Source organism: Tyto alba, unplaced genomic scaffold (assembly GCF_018691265.1).
Source record: "Tyto alba isolate M040663 unplaced genomic scaffold, T.alba_DEE_v4.0 Super-Scaffold_38, whole genome shotgun sequence".
Taxonomy (NCBI): domain Eukaryota; kingdom Metazoa; phylum Chordata; class Aves; order Strigiformes; family Tytonidae; genus Tyto; species Tyto alba.
Genome location: NW_024881313.1, coordinates 13,552,026 through 13,564,235, shown reverse-complemented (window position 1 = coordinate 13,564,235; position 12,210 = coordinate 13,552,026). Strand labels below are relative to the sequence as shown.

Here is a 12,210-nt window from a genome sequence, read left to right as displayed (position 1 = left end):
GGATAGACTTTTAAATGCTGTCTGTTGATCAAGAGACTACACAGCTTGAGGATAACAAAATGCTGGAGAGGAAAGAGTATAAATAGAAACGCCACTTCCTTGTTGAGTAGAAGCCAAACTTGTGGTTGAACCTTTTTATACGAGAGTTCGCTGAGGTCCACATAGGCAGCTGAATGCAGATTTCTGAAGAAACCAAAAATTCTCAGGTGAGAGGGGGGGACATACATAGTACATACTGAAGACTGGATTGGGTATTTCTTTTCTGTGCAACACCTGGCTGCAGTTCTTGGAAAAAGAAGATACCAGTGGAACTTGGAGAATGTTGGTGTATATCCAGCACCAACTCAATCAAAGGAGAAACGTATGTCTGGCCTTTGAGTGCAATGCCATTTATTTGGGCCTGGAAGAGGCTTAATATAACTTAAAAACAGCCTGCCAAGACTGAGGATTTGAAATAAGAGTTTATCTGGACAGTAGTATAAATATGTCTGCTGCTCTCCTTTCAAACCTGAAAGTATTTTTCCATTTATAAGTAAGGTAATATTTTAAAGCAATAAGCATGATTATTTTTTTCCTGATAAATTTTCCCAGTGATGTCCTGCATATTACAGATTATGCTGCTGATGTGTAAACCATATTGCACTGCATGGACCACCCTTCATTTCTAATTCTAGTCTCTAAATAGTATATGACATTTTTATATATACATGACTGAGTTTTGTTTTTTTTATAGGAGTTTTATGACTAAAACTTTGAATAACGCTTTTAGACCAAGGGATATACAAGCCAGAATCTAATTGTTCTGTAAAATGAATCATTTTGTCTGTTATCTCTTAGTTAAAGTACAGCTTTAAACTTGCTGTAGTTCAAACAAATTAATTCAAGAAATCTTATGGCCTATATTTAGACAGGAGTTTAGGCTAGATGATTACAGTGGTCCCTTTGGCCTTACCCATGAACATATTTGCAGTTCAGTTCTGATGAAAGACTTTTTTGGGGAGTGGTGGTGGGTATTTGGTAGCTCTTCCTACTAAGGTCATGTGTTTGTGATTTTTTCAGACCAAGATTTCAGTTGCTTAGTTTGGCAAAATTGTAATTATATACCTATTTACATCAAGATTGTGTAAGGGAAATTGTTTGGGTTTGGGGTTTATTTCAGGTTGTTTTGGGGGGAGAGGATGGTTTGGTGGTAGTTTTTTATTTTTTTTTCCCCAGTCAAAAATTATCAACGAGAATGTATAAAGTGCTCAAAAGAACCCACATGAGTTCCTGCTCCCAAAGGTCTGTGCCCTCATGGGATGTTTGTCTATTCAGTGTTTACCTTCATCCACCTTCCTAACATGTAGGTAGGTGGGAAGAGGAGGTTGCAGGGTTACAGTGGAGAAGAGGAAAGGCCAGACCAGAGGGAAGCATTTGAAAGGCAGAGCCTGAAGAGGGAGGAAAAACTATGACTTCCAGTTAGGGCAAGAGATTAGAATTTAGGTCAATGGGAAATAATGGCAAGCTGAAGAAAAAAAATTTGGGGGTGGCTAAACTAGATGGGTCAGCTATGGCAAGCTGATAAGGTTGGGAACTGGTGGAGCTGGGGAGGTATGTGAGAGTTAATTCATTGTTTGGGCTAGTAGAAATAAGGATGAATAATCTGTTTGGATATTTTAGATAGAAACCTGTGAAAGAAGTACAACGAAAATACTGATTTCTCTGGAAAACTATTCTGTCCTAGTGGACATCTTGGGCAGCTTGGTGTGCAGCTCGCTATAACTGTTCTGACTCCATTAACTCAAATAATAAGAGTTTATAGGGAGATTCATGGCTTATCCTTGCAGGACCACATTCCTGAAATTTGGTGAGATGTTGGGGTTTTGCTATTTTCTTCTGTTCTATTTGGTTTGGTTTGGTGGTTTTTTTTTTTTGGTTGTTGTTTTTGTTTGTTTGTTTGTTTGTTTGTTTGCTTGTTTTTTTAGCAAAAAAAGAGCTCTGCATTAAACTTCAGTTTACAAAGACAATTTGAATTTTGAAACACTTTCAGTTTTGCTACATGTTAGCCTCCTTAAGAACTTATGACCTGTGGGAGTTGGATGTCAAAGTTCTAAGTCAAAAAATTTAATTTCTCTCCAAATGAGCCGTTCTTATTCTTCCTTTCCTGTGAACATTTTTACATTTTTAACCTGTTGGTCTTGATTTCAAACAAAGATTTCTTTTCATCTTAAGGAAAACTAATCACAGGGAAAAAGTGTATTCTGGATAGCATTAACACACGTGAATTTGGTCTTTTGTTTTTTTGCATATAAAAACTTTCCAGTGCTTTCTCAGGAACAGTATGTAAAGACAAGGAGTAAAATGTTAGTTCCTGTGTTTCTTAAATCTCTGGTGTAACTCTCTTTCAGTATGATTATGCATACACCCAACTTTAGCCAATGTGAGTCATCTCACTGACTTCTATTAGCTGTTCCTTTGCTACTGACTGGCTATGCAGCTCTTCCCTTACACACTTGATGGGTCTTTGTCGAGCTCGCTGCAGTCTACTTACATGTTAGCAAGTCTCCATGAAGACAGAATAAGATCCCTTGACAAATCCTGGTTTTAGGGAGGGGTATCCTGTGGAGTCTTTCCTCCTTATCCTTCATGGAATGTAGGACTAGAGGGGAACACAAAAGGTCATTAATCTTCCTTGTCTTGGCAGGATTGAAACTATTTATGGCAGATGTTTCTTCAACCTACCTCTGAAATCTTTTGGAGATGGCCCACTGTTTAGAGAGACTATTTCCTTAGGTTGTTTCAAGTGCTTAAGTAAGGCACTCCTGGAGAAACTGTTCTAGCCTAAATTTGGTACAATTTAAACTTGTTTGCACTCTCATCCACATCAGACATACCAAAATTATGTTTTACTGTCCTCTTCATATATCTGTTAACCATTTTCATGCCTCCCCAAGTTTTCTTTGCAGGCTTTTTTACTTCATTACTACACTACAAATGTAAACTAATGGTTTGACAATTTATTTTCATGGCTGTTACCTCATTATCTTATAGATGATTATAAATTCTGTTTTTCACAGTTTTGTGGGGTGAAACTGAAGATTAACTGACCCCCCAACTCCTTTGGTCTCTCCCCAACTCCACTGCTTTTTTTTTTTTAAGAGCTGGTGTGAATACAAGTGCTTTGAAGTATTCTGTGTAGAGACTTACTAGTTTACTGAGAAACATTTTTCAACCCCAGAAAAGATCTTGAAAAGTGCAGACATTAATGGAATTAATAGGCATTAATGACCTATAACAAAGATAATTTATTGCTGATTCTCAAAATACACTGTTAGGAATAATACTTGCATATTAAAAAGCATGCCCAATGACTAAATATTACTGTTTGTTTTCATGAGGTACTTTGCCAAACATTGCATTATACGCAGGGGACCTGACCAGTCAGTCCTTGGGTGCCAATGACAATGTGGAGCAGGCATGCACGGACCTGGGTGTCATGGGCTTCCAAGCTAACTGGGCACTGGCAGAAGCTGGCTGCTGTTCCCATGTCTTCTTCCAGGTGTGCCTGCTCTAACTAAATCTCTGGAGAAAATGGAACAGGACAGCCAGAACCACAGGCTTAGCAAAGGGGTTGAACTACAGTAACGTGAACTCTTTCATTTAGAATTGTTGCTGCAGGACTCTTTAAGGATACAGACTTCCAAAATACTCCATTACAGAAAGTAGTATCAGTTCAAATAAAAATAAATCCAGAATTATGTGGCTAAATTATGTTTTCTAAATTGTGCCCTCTTACAAACTGTTTACTGAGTAGCACTGACAGCAGAAGGAGATAATCCACAAAATCTTTACAACTTCTTGTACACCCTTCCACCGACAAAGATTGGAGAAGATGGGCTAGGTGGATATTTGTTTTTACAATATCTGAGAAACAAATGCTGGGGTTTTTGTTTTACTACCTCTACCTTTTTAATAAAATTATTAATGTACCTTTAATAAAGTACCTCTGTCTTTAAAAAGGCAGAGTCTTTAAAATAAAATACTCTTGTCTCTAGTTTATTGCTGTGATCTGCCCATTTTAGATTGGTACCAGCTGCAGCTTTTGGGATAAACCGAATCGTGTCTCCTCAGTAAAATCCTGGGCAGAGGCAGCTACACCTATGCAATGGGAGGATGCCCAGCCTGCCAAGTAGTCATTGTCCTGGTACAGTCAAAACCAGGCAATTTCTCTCAGTATGCTACATCTCTCTTTCAGCACCCCTGCAGAGATATCCTCTGTATGGAAACGAGGTTACAAATGAGGACAGAGTAACAGTGCACGTGTCCTCCTAGCCTGACATGGGATTGGGATGTGATGGATGTGTGTATCTGGTATCGCCTTCGCACCAGATGCTCGTCTTGCTGTCTCCTTTGTTTGACACTTAGCCAGTATTGGAACTTGATGGTCCTAAAGTGTGCAAAAATAGGGGCCTTGTTTTTTTTTTTTCTCTTTTTTTTTTTTTTTTCCCTCTGATTTTTTCCTTTTAACTAATTGACACAGGCTTTTGCAGACCACTTCTCAATGTTGTTCTCTTTTCTTTGTGTTCAAATTTGTAAAATATAAATGTAGCAACAGACTTCTCCCTTTCCCAGGGAATTGTATAATTTGATTTCAGGAAGACTCAATATTTTTTTCTTATTCTATATAAAATATGAAGGATTTCAGTGATTAAGATTTTTTTTTTCTTACTTTGCTAGGTGACACAATTGATGATCAAAGTAGAGAGTCAAAGGATAAAACTTCATTTCCAGAGACCAGACCAATGTACAACCAACCCCCACAGGTAGGAGACTATTTCCTTATGCACACATGATGAAAATTCCATAGCAGCTCATTTAAGAAGCATGAATGGCCTGCAGGAGAAGGTTTCAGCATATTCACATCCTCCATAGACTGAGTGGCCACTCAGCTTGTCTTGTCATCTATCATAAAAGAAGCACTGCTAGTAATTAGATGGCAATATTATCAAGGCCACTGATACAAATTTGTAAAAGAAATAATAAGAGGGCTGAGCTGTGTGGTATTGCTGAGTATCTTATTTTTATACTTGAAATATGCAAGCATGAAACTGTAGCTAAAATGTTAATAAATTTCATAGAAGCATTAGCCTGATGAGTGGTGATGGAAAATGTCAAACATTTACATATCATTTATTTCCACGGCTACCATTATAAGTAGCATGTTGTAAATGTGTGAGTATAGTAGACTGTCTTTATTGTGTGTTTGCTTTCTGTTTCAGTACTATGTGGCTCTAAATCTGGACTTCTTTTACTTCATGTGGTTTATTTAATATTTAATCCATGTATACCAAAGAGGGCTTTTTGGAATATTTCTACAGATGATGTACATGTATTTTCTTCTCTGCCTCCTCTGAAAACATTTTTGCAATAAGTATGAGCCTGTTTTCCATTGCCGTATGGAAATGGAAGTTTTAGATATTTACTCTGAGAGATTTTGCTTGGACTTCTTGTGGTTTTGTGGTGTTTTGCTTGTTTTTTTTCTTTAACCTATACTTTCTGTCTTTCTCATATCTAGCCTTGGAACCATGTCTCTGTCTCTCTCTTCTCAGTGCCATTTTAATATTTATTACTGCTAAGTCCCTTGCTTTATCAGAGGTGTGTGTGATAATGTTGCATCTTTAAAAGTAGTCAACATGTGTGTGTAATCTGTAGTCTCCTTTCTAAATTTCAAATGAAAAACTCTGATACAGAAATCTTTAATTCATCATAAAGTAATGAATGTTTTGCCTTCTGATAATGTGGAAGTATGAATTAGTTACAATTAATTGCAAAATTTTAGTCTGACTTCTGGATCCATGCACATCTGAGCCAGGGTGTTTTGCGACTGAAGTCCTGCAGTTTTGAGGCAGTATAACGGAATGATGTTGTTACCTACTGCACAGACATAATTCCCCTTAATGTGATGTTCTCGCTAGGTATTGTGAGCTACCAGTTACTGTAGCGTCAGTGGTTTGTTCAACTCTGCAGAATTTTGGTAAAATAGGAACTTGTGTAGATTTTAAGTGTTTATAAGTTAGAAGAAATAAGCAAAGTTTTCAAAATAACAGATATTACAGTGAAAATACACAGATTTATTTTAACCTTTCTATTAAAAGACATGTCGCAAAAATACTTGTATGAACTGGTTTATGACATCATTTAAATTAAGATACAGCATTTGGTAGTATCTAAGTTACTAATTCCACTCTAAATTTTGGTATTTGGACTTCACATTTACTCGAAGGAATTCTCAGTTTTCTCAAATTAAATAGAGTAACTGAGGATCATGGAAATTAAATGGATAATTCTGGCCATTAGGAAAGCAATATCCCTATTTGCGGTGGTGAGTATATTTTTATAAACTTGTGGAGAACTCTACCATTTTAGTGACACTGGAAAAGCATTGTATTACATATTCAATATGTCATGGAGACATAGAACTTTAACTGAAATAATAAACTTGTTAGCATTAAAACAAGAATACTTCATCAAAATAGTACAGTATGTTAAAAAAAATTGCTAAACTGCAAAGTAGTATTACATATTTGTCATTCAGAGTTGAACAGAAGAGCGTTTAGTTCTTCAACTGCATCTTTCAATTGCTGGAAGCTTGCTTTTATTTTAAAATATAAAATATCTTCCCATTTATTAGATGTAAACTTTGTGAAACATGGAAAGTGCTTTTAGAAAGGTGATTTAAGGAATGAAGTAATGCTTTGTTCATGGGTCACTTATTCAAAAGCGAAATGAGCTTGAGTCTGATATTTTGAAGAAAGTATCTTCGGGAATAGTTTTTGGTAACTGTCATCATCTTTGGAATTTCCCATTTACTTAGGTGCTGCTGGAGTTGTTTGCTGTACAATTACTGAATTCTCCAGTACATATTTTTATATAATCTTGCATAAATTATTTAAACCAATGCACAAATAAAAGCTTACACAAAGATCATATTGCTGCAACTAGCAACATGTAACAGAACCTCTTTTAACCACTGCCATACCTGCGGTCTGCATTATTTGAAGAGGTTTTGATATTGCATGCATGTTAGAAGAACTGCAGATATTTAGAAACTTGTTGGAGGAAAGGTGCTCTCAAAGGCCAACTTCAGTCCAAACATTTCATTTTCTGCTGCAGAGAGTGGAAAGAAAAAGCTTCTGCTTTGACCGGTCCCATGTGGGGTATCCTCTCCATCTCCACAAGTGCGGATGAAGGTTTGGGAGGGTCATCTCCTGATGCTGAGTCAGTCTTTGGGAGATGTGTTGTCTGGCAGGGTAATGAGTGCTCTGGGCCTAATCAAGCATGTACGATCCCACTGAAGTTGTTTTAGGCTCATGAACTAAAAGTCATATGCACATTTAAGTGCTTTTCTGGATTGGGGCCAAAATACTTAGCACTCTGCAGGGCTGATAACTTAAATTAATCTCTTTGTGACTGTGAAATACAAAGCTTCTAATTTTAACTGCAACATCATGATAATAGAGATATTACGGTTTTATTTTTTCATGCTCGTGAGTTTTCCATTATTATGGTACAATTTCCAGATAATTCAATCTTTATCTGCTTTTACTGGGAAGTTAACGTTATAGAAAATAACAGAATGGAAATGTTAGTTTTAATATATGAAAAGTGCTAGAAACCCTAGTAATGTAGTTGGGTTATTTCTGATAATGAGCTATTCCATTGGTAAAGCAAATTAGTGCAACCATGTATTTTTGTCCTACTGTGAGAGCAATTATGTAGCAAATCTATTAGGAGACATAAAAAATATTTTTGACAGATGGTATGACTGTGAATTAGGATTTATGAAGATTATTGTATGACTGGTGTCTGGGACACCTAGGATTATTAAATTGATATAAGAAATAACAACAACAAAAAATTACATTTCTGGTAATAGCTGCAGTGTTTTGTGTCTCCCTACTGTCACCTTAAGAAGCAGCTCATGTTTATTTGATATTGAACTTCTTGATAATCTGATGTGTTCTTTAGCCGACAGATGTCAGCATATTTAATGGGTGAAAACCGTACCAGTAAATGTATTAAATTAAACTACCAAAAATGAGAGCCATCTTTCGACTGTAAATTAAAATTTTTCTCTTGCTGTGTGGGTTTGCTTGTCTGCTTTTTTTTTTCTTTATATTCCTATTTCTCCCTCAGATACTTAATAGCTATTGCCTTCTATCTCAGGAGCTTGTTATAAGTTTTCTAGGGCAAGAGAGAATCCCTCAAGGGATTTCTTAATCCATAATTATCTAATTTATATGTTGTTGTTATAGTCCCTCTTAATTATATACCTTGCTGTGATACTTACCATCATAGGACATAGTTTTCTTTATGAGAGCAGGTGGAAAATTGTGCTAGGAGATACTTCCTTAATTCACATTTTCAGCATTAGAATATTTTAAATTTATAAATAGAACATATTGCAATAGTTTTGTTATGGTTCTTGTGCCCTTTTGTTTCATAATTTACTACTAAAACCTGAGAAAGTAGCAGATAGAAAGCCCATTTCCTGAAGTAAATTTAAAACTATATGTGGTTTTTTGCATATAGATACTAGTGTGCACTGTCTTGGGCAAGTATCTAAATAAATCAGAAACAAATTTTTTATATCTGAATTGGCAGATAATATTCTCATTAAATTGATCCTTTGTAAAGCTGCTATGTAGGGATTCTGAATAGATGCAAATAACAGTTTCCTAGGCATCTGGTTAGGGGTCATATTAGTCAATTGGAAAGAGAGAAATACTATGAGATATAAAATATCAAGGAAGAGATAATGGGAGTTGCGAGTGCACAGAGTAGGGGAAAAAAAAATTATTTTTCTTTTTACTCTTCTAGGGAAATTAGCAAGTACTGCTGAAGTTGATAGACTTTTAAGATATCCTTTTGAGCCGATCACCTGGTGTAATTCTGGGGCATCAGTGATGCTAATCATAGAGTCATAGAATGGTTTGGATTCGAAAGGACCTTAGAGATCGTCTAGTTCCAACCCCCTGCCCCGGGCAGGGCCCCCTTCCCCCAGCCCAGGTTGCTCCCAGCCCCGTCCAACCTGGCCTGGAACCCTGCCAGGGAGGGGGCAGCCACAGCTGCTCTGGGCACCCTGGGCCAGCGCCTCACCACCCTCACAGGAAAGAATTTATTTCTTACATCTCATCTAAATCTACCCTCTTTCAGTTTAAAACCATTACACCTTGTTCTGTTACTACACTCCCTGATGAAGAGTCCTTCCCCATCTTTCCTGTAGCCCCCTTTAAGTACTGGAAGGCCGATATAAGGTCTCCTCAGAGCCTTCTCTTCTTGAGGCTGAACACCCCCAACTCTCTTATCCTGTCCTCATGGTAGAGGTGCTCCAGCCCCCTGATCATCTTCGTGGCCTCCTCTGAACCTGCTCAAGCAGGTCCATGTACTTCTGATGCTGGGGACCCCAGAGCTGGACACAGCACTGCAGGTGGGGTCTCACAAGAGCAGAGTAGAGGGGGAGAATCCCCTCCCTCGCCCTGCTGGCCACACTTCTCTTGATGCAGCCCAGGACACAGCTGGATTTCTGGGCTGCGAGTGCACATTGCTGGCTCACAGTCAGTTTTCCATCCACCAATGCCACCAAGTCTTTCTCTGCAGGGCTGCTTTCAATCCAGTCTTTGCCCAGCCTGTATTTGTGCTTGGGATTGCCCTGACCCATGTGCAGGACCTTGCACTTGGCCTTGTTGAACTCCATGAGGTTCACACGGGCCCACCTCTCCAGCCTGTCCAGGTCCCTCTGGATGGCATCCCTGCCCTCCAGCATGTCGACTGCAACACACAGCTCGGTGTCATCATCAGACTCGCTGAGGGTGCTCTCAATCCCACTGTCCATGCTGCCAACAAAGATGTTAAACAGCGCTGGTCCCAATACCGACCCCTGAGGATCGCCGCTCATCACTGCTCTCCTCTTGGACATTGAGCCATTGACCGCAATTCTTTGAGTGCTATCACTGAGTAGATTCCTTATCCACCAAGTGCCCCATCCATCAAATCCATGTCTCTCCAATTTAGAGACAAGGATGTCGTGTGAGACAATGTCAAAAAATTTGCACAAATCCAGGTAGATGATGTCAGTTGCTCTTCCCTTATCTGCCACTGCCAGCCCCATTGTAGAAAGCCAACAAATCTGTCAGGTACAATTTGCCCTTAGTGAAGTTTGCTGTCACCAATCACCTCCTTATCTTCCATGTGCCCTAGCGTAGTTTCCAGGAGGATCTGCTCCATGATCTTGATGGGCACAGAGGTGAAACTGACTGGCCTGTAGTTCCCTGGGTCTTTCTTTTTCTCCCTTTTTAAAAATGGGGGTTATGTTTCTCCTTTTCCTGTCAGCATGGACTTCACCAAACTGCCACGGCTTCTCAAACATGGATTGTGGCTTAGGCACTTCATCCACCAGTTCCCTCAGGACCCGCGGAAACATCTCACCAGGTCCCACGGACTTGTGCACCATCAGGTTCCTTAGTTGGTCTCAAACCTGGTCTCATACAGTGGGCAGTTCTTCATTCTCCCAGTCCTTACCTTTGCCTTGTTATCTTGTTTTCCTTTTCTTAAAATAAAAAAAAAATAATAAAAAAAAAAAAATGGTTCTTTCAGATCTATTATTGCCCAGATTTTAATAAAGCTTGGCTTTAGTCTTGATTATTTTTACAAGTTATTGGAAAAGAAGCTATTACTGATCATGTTGCTATTCAGCCATGCAACTCTTAGTTTGTGGTTCAGAGGGTCCCATATTTAAAATCTCGAATAAGGCATTCTGGGATGGATTTACTGCATCATTTTAAATTCCCTATATTTTCTTTAGAGAAGGTGGTTTGTATTTAAAAATTATTGGCCAATGTTTGTGATTAGTTTGCTCTATTTTGACAAAATATAATGTCTGTAGAAAATGTTGCTGCTTAGATTGGCTTTTCCTTTTTTGTTTTTAAGCTCCCATAAACTAACATTCTAGTTATGACCTCGTTAGATTAATTGCTTGTTATATGTCATATTAACTCCAAGATCTTCTTTTTCACATATAAAGCTCTTAAAACATGTCGGTCCATATTTTCTCTCTTCTTAATTGGGTATGTAAGCAATAATCACTTAATGAAATTATCCCCTCTTAGAAGGGACTGGAATAAGACTGAAGCAAGTCATCAAGCATGTACTTTTCTCTGAATGCTGGTACTCTCAGAAGAAAGTTCTTATGTTTTACTCAACTATTGTGTATGATCATAAGCTATAGGAAGTGAAGTTTTAACATTACCTTTAAAGAAGGATGAACAGTTTTCAGTGTTGGTGGCTGCAATGGACATCATCTTTCTAAGCTCCCTCCATCCTTTGGACGTATAGTCAATAGCTGGCAGTTCTCTTGGGGATTCATGCGTAGCCACAGATCAAATGTGTGTATAAAGTAGAGCTGTCATATGATAAGAAAGGCACAGTTTATGGTTGTGATCTTACTGAGAACGAAGATAAATAGCCCAGTCAGCTAAAAAAAATCAACTATTGTATATTACAGCTATTACTATGCAAGCTTTATAAAGCTTCATTATATTGTAATGTTCAAATCGTTATCTGTTTGGTAACTGACCAAAATATTTAAGATGTCTTTTCATACGAGGAAGATCTCCAGAACATATGGACCAGTGGACTTCTGTCTGCCCTCAACAGTTGGGCAGTTTAGGGGCAAGGGAAGGGTGTATGTACATATTATATAAAAATGTATTAGGTATAAATAAATGCATATGTAAAATTTAAGCAATGTGAGCATCCATACGAAAATCTGCTTCTGCTTGTCACAAAGGATTAGTTGCAATGGCCTCACAAACAACAATGTATCAACTCTGATTTGTGCAATCTATTGACCCAGGGTCAACCAGTAAAATCCAGGGATGTCTTGTAAGACTACCACCTTGTAGAGTTTTTCTCAATTCTAAAGTGAATAGTTAGACTTGTTTTCTGTGTAATATGATACATGGCTGAGGTTACTTCAGATACTTAGTAATCATAGTAACATCCAGAATGCTATGTCCATTGTCTTTTTCTTAAAAGGAAGCATTGTATTTTTAGACATAGGGAGCTGGAGTGGGAATTGAGAGTTTTGAATTAACATGGTTGTCACCAATTTCCTCTCTGAACTTAGGAAACAGTTAATTTTTAAAAAAGTAATGCAGCTCTCTCTTACAA

General features: G+C 38.0%; 1 protein-coding gene across 5 annotated transcripts in view; it reads left to right on the top strand.

Annotated features, from left to right (window-relative positions):
* The window catches only part of UMAD1 (UBAP1-MVB12-associated (UMA) domain containing 1), an 85,663-nt gene that overhangs the window by 60,455 nt on the left and 12,998 nt on the right, over positions 1-12,210 (top strand). For all 5 annotated transcript variants that reach the window (XM_042802239.1, XM_042802241.1, XM_042802240.1 and 2 more), the window contains one exon: positions 4,717-4,802. In XM_042802239.1, coding sequence (XP_042658173.1) covers positions 4,717-4,802 — 86 coding nt within the window. The remainder of the gene's footprint in view (positions 1-4,716; positions 4,803-12,210) is intronic.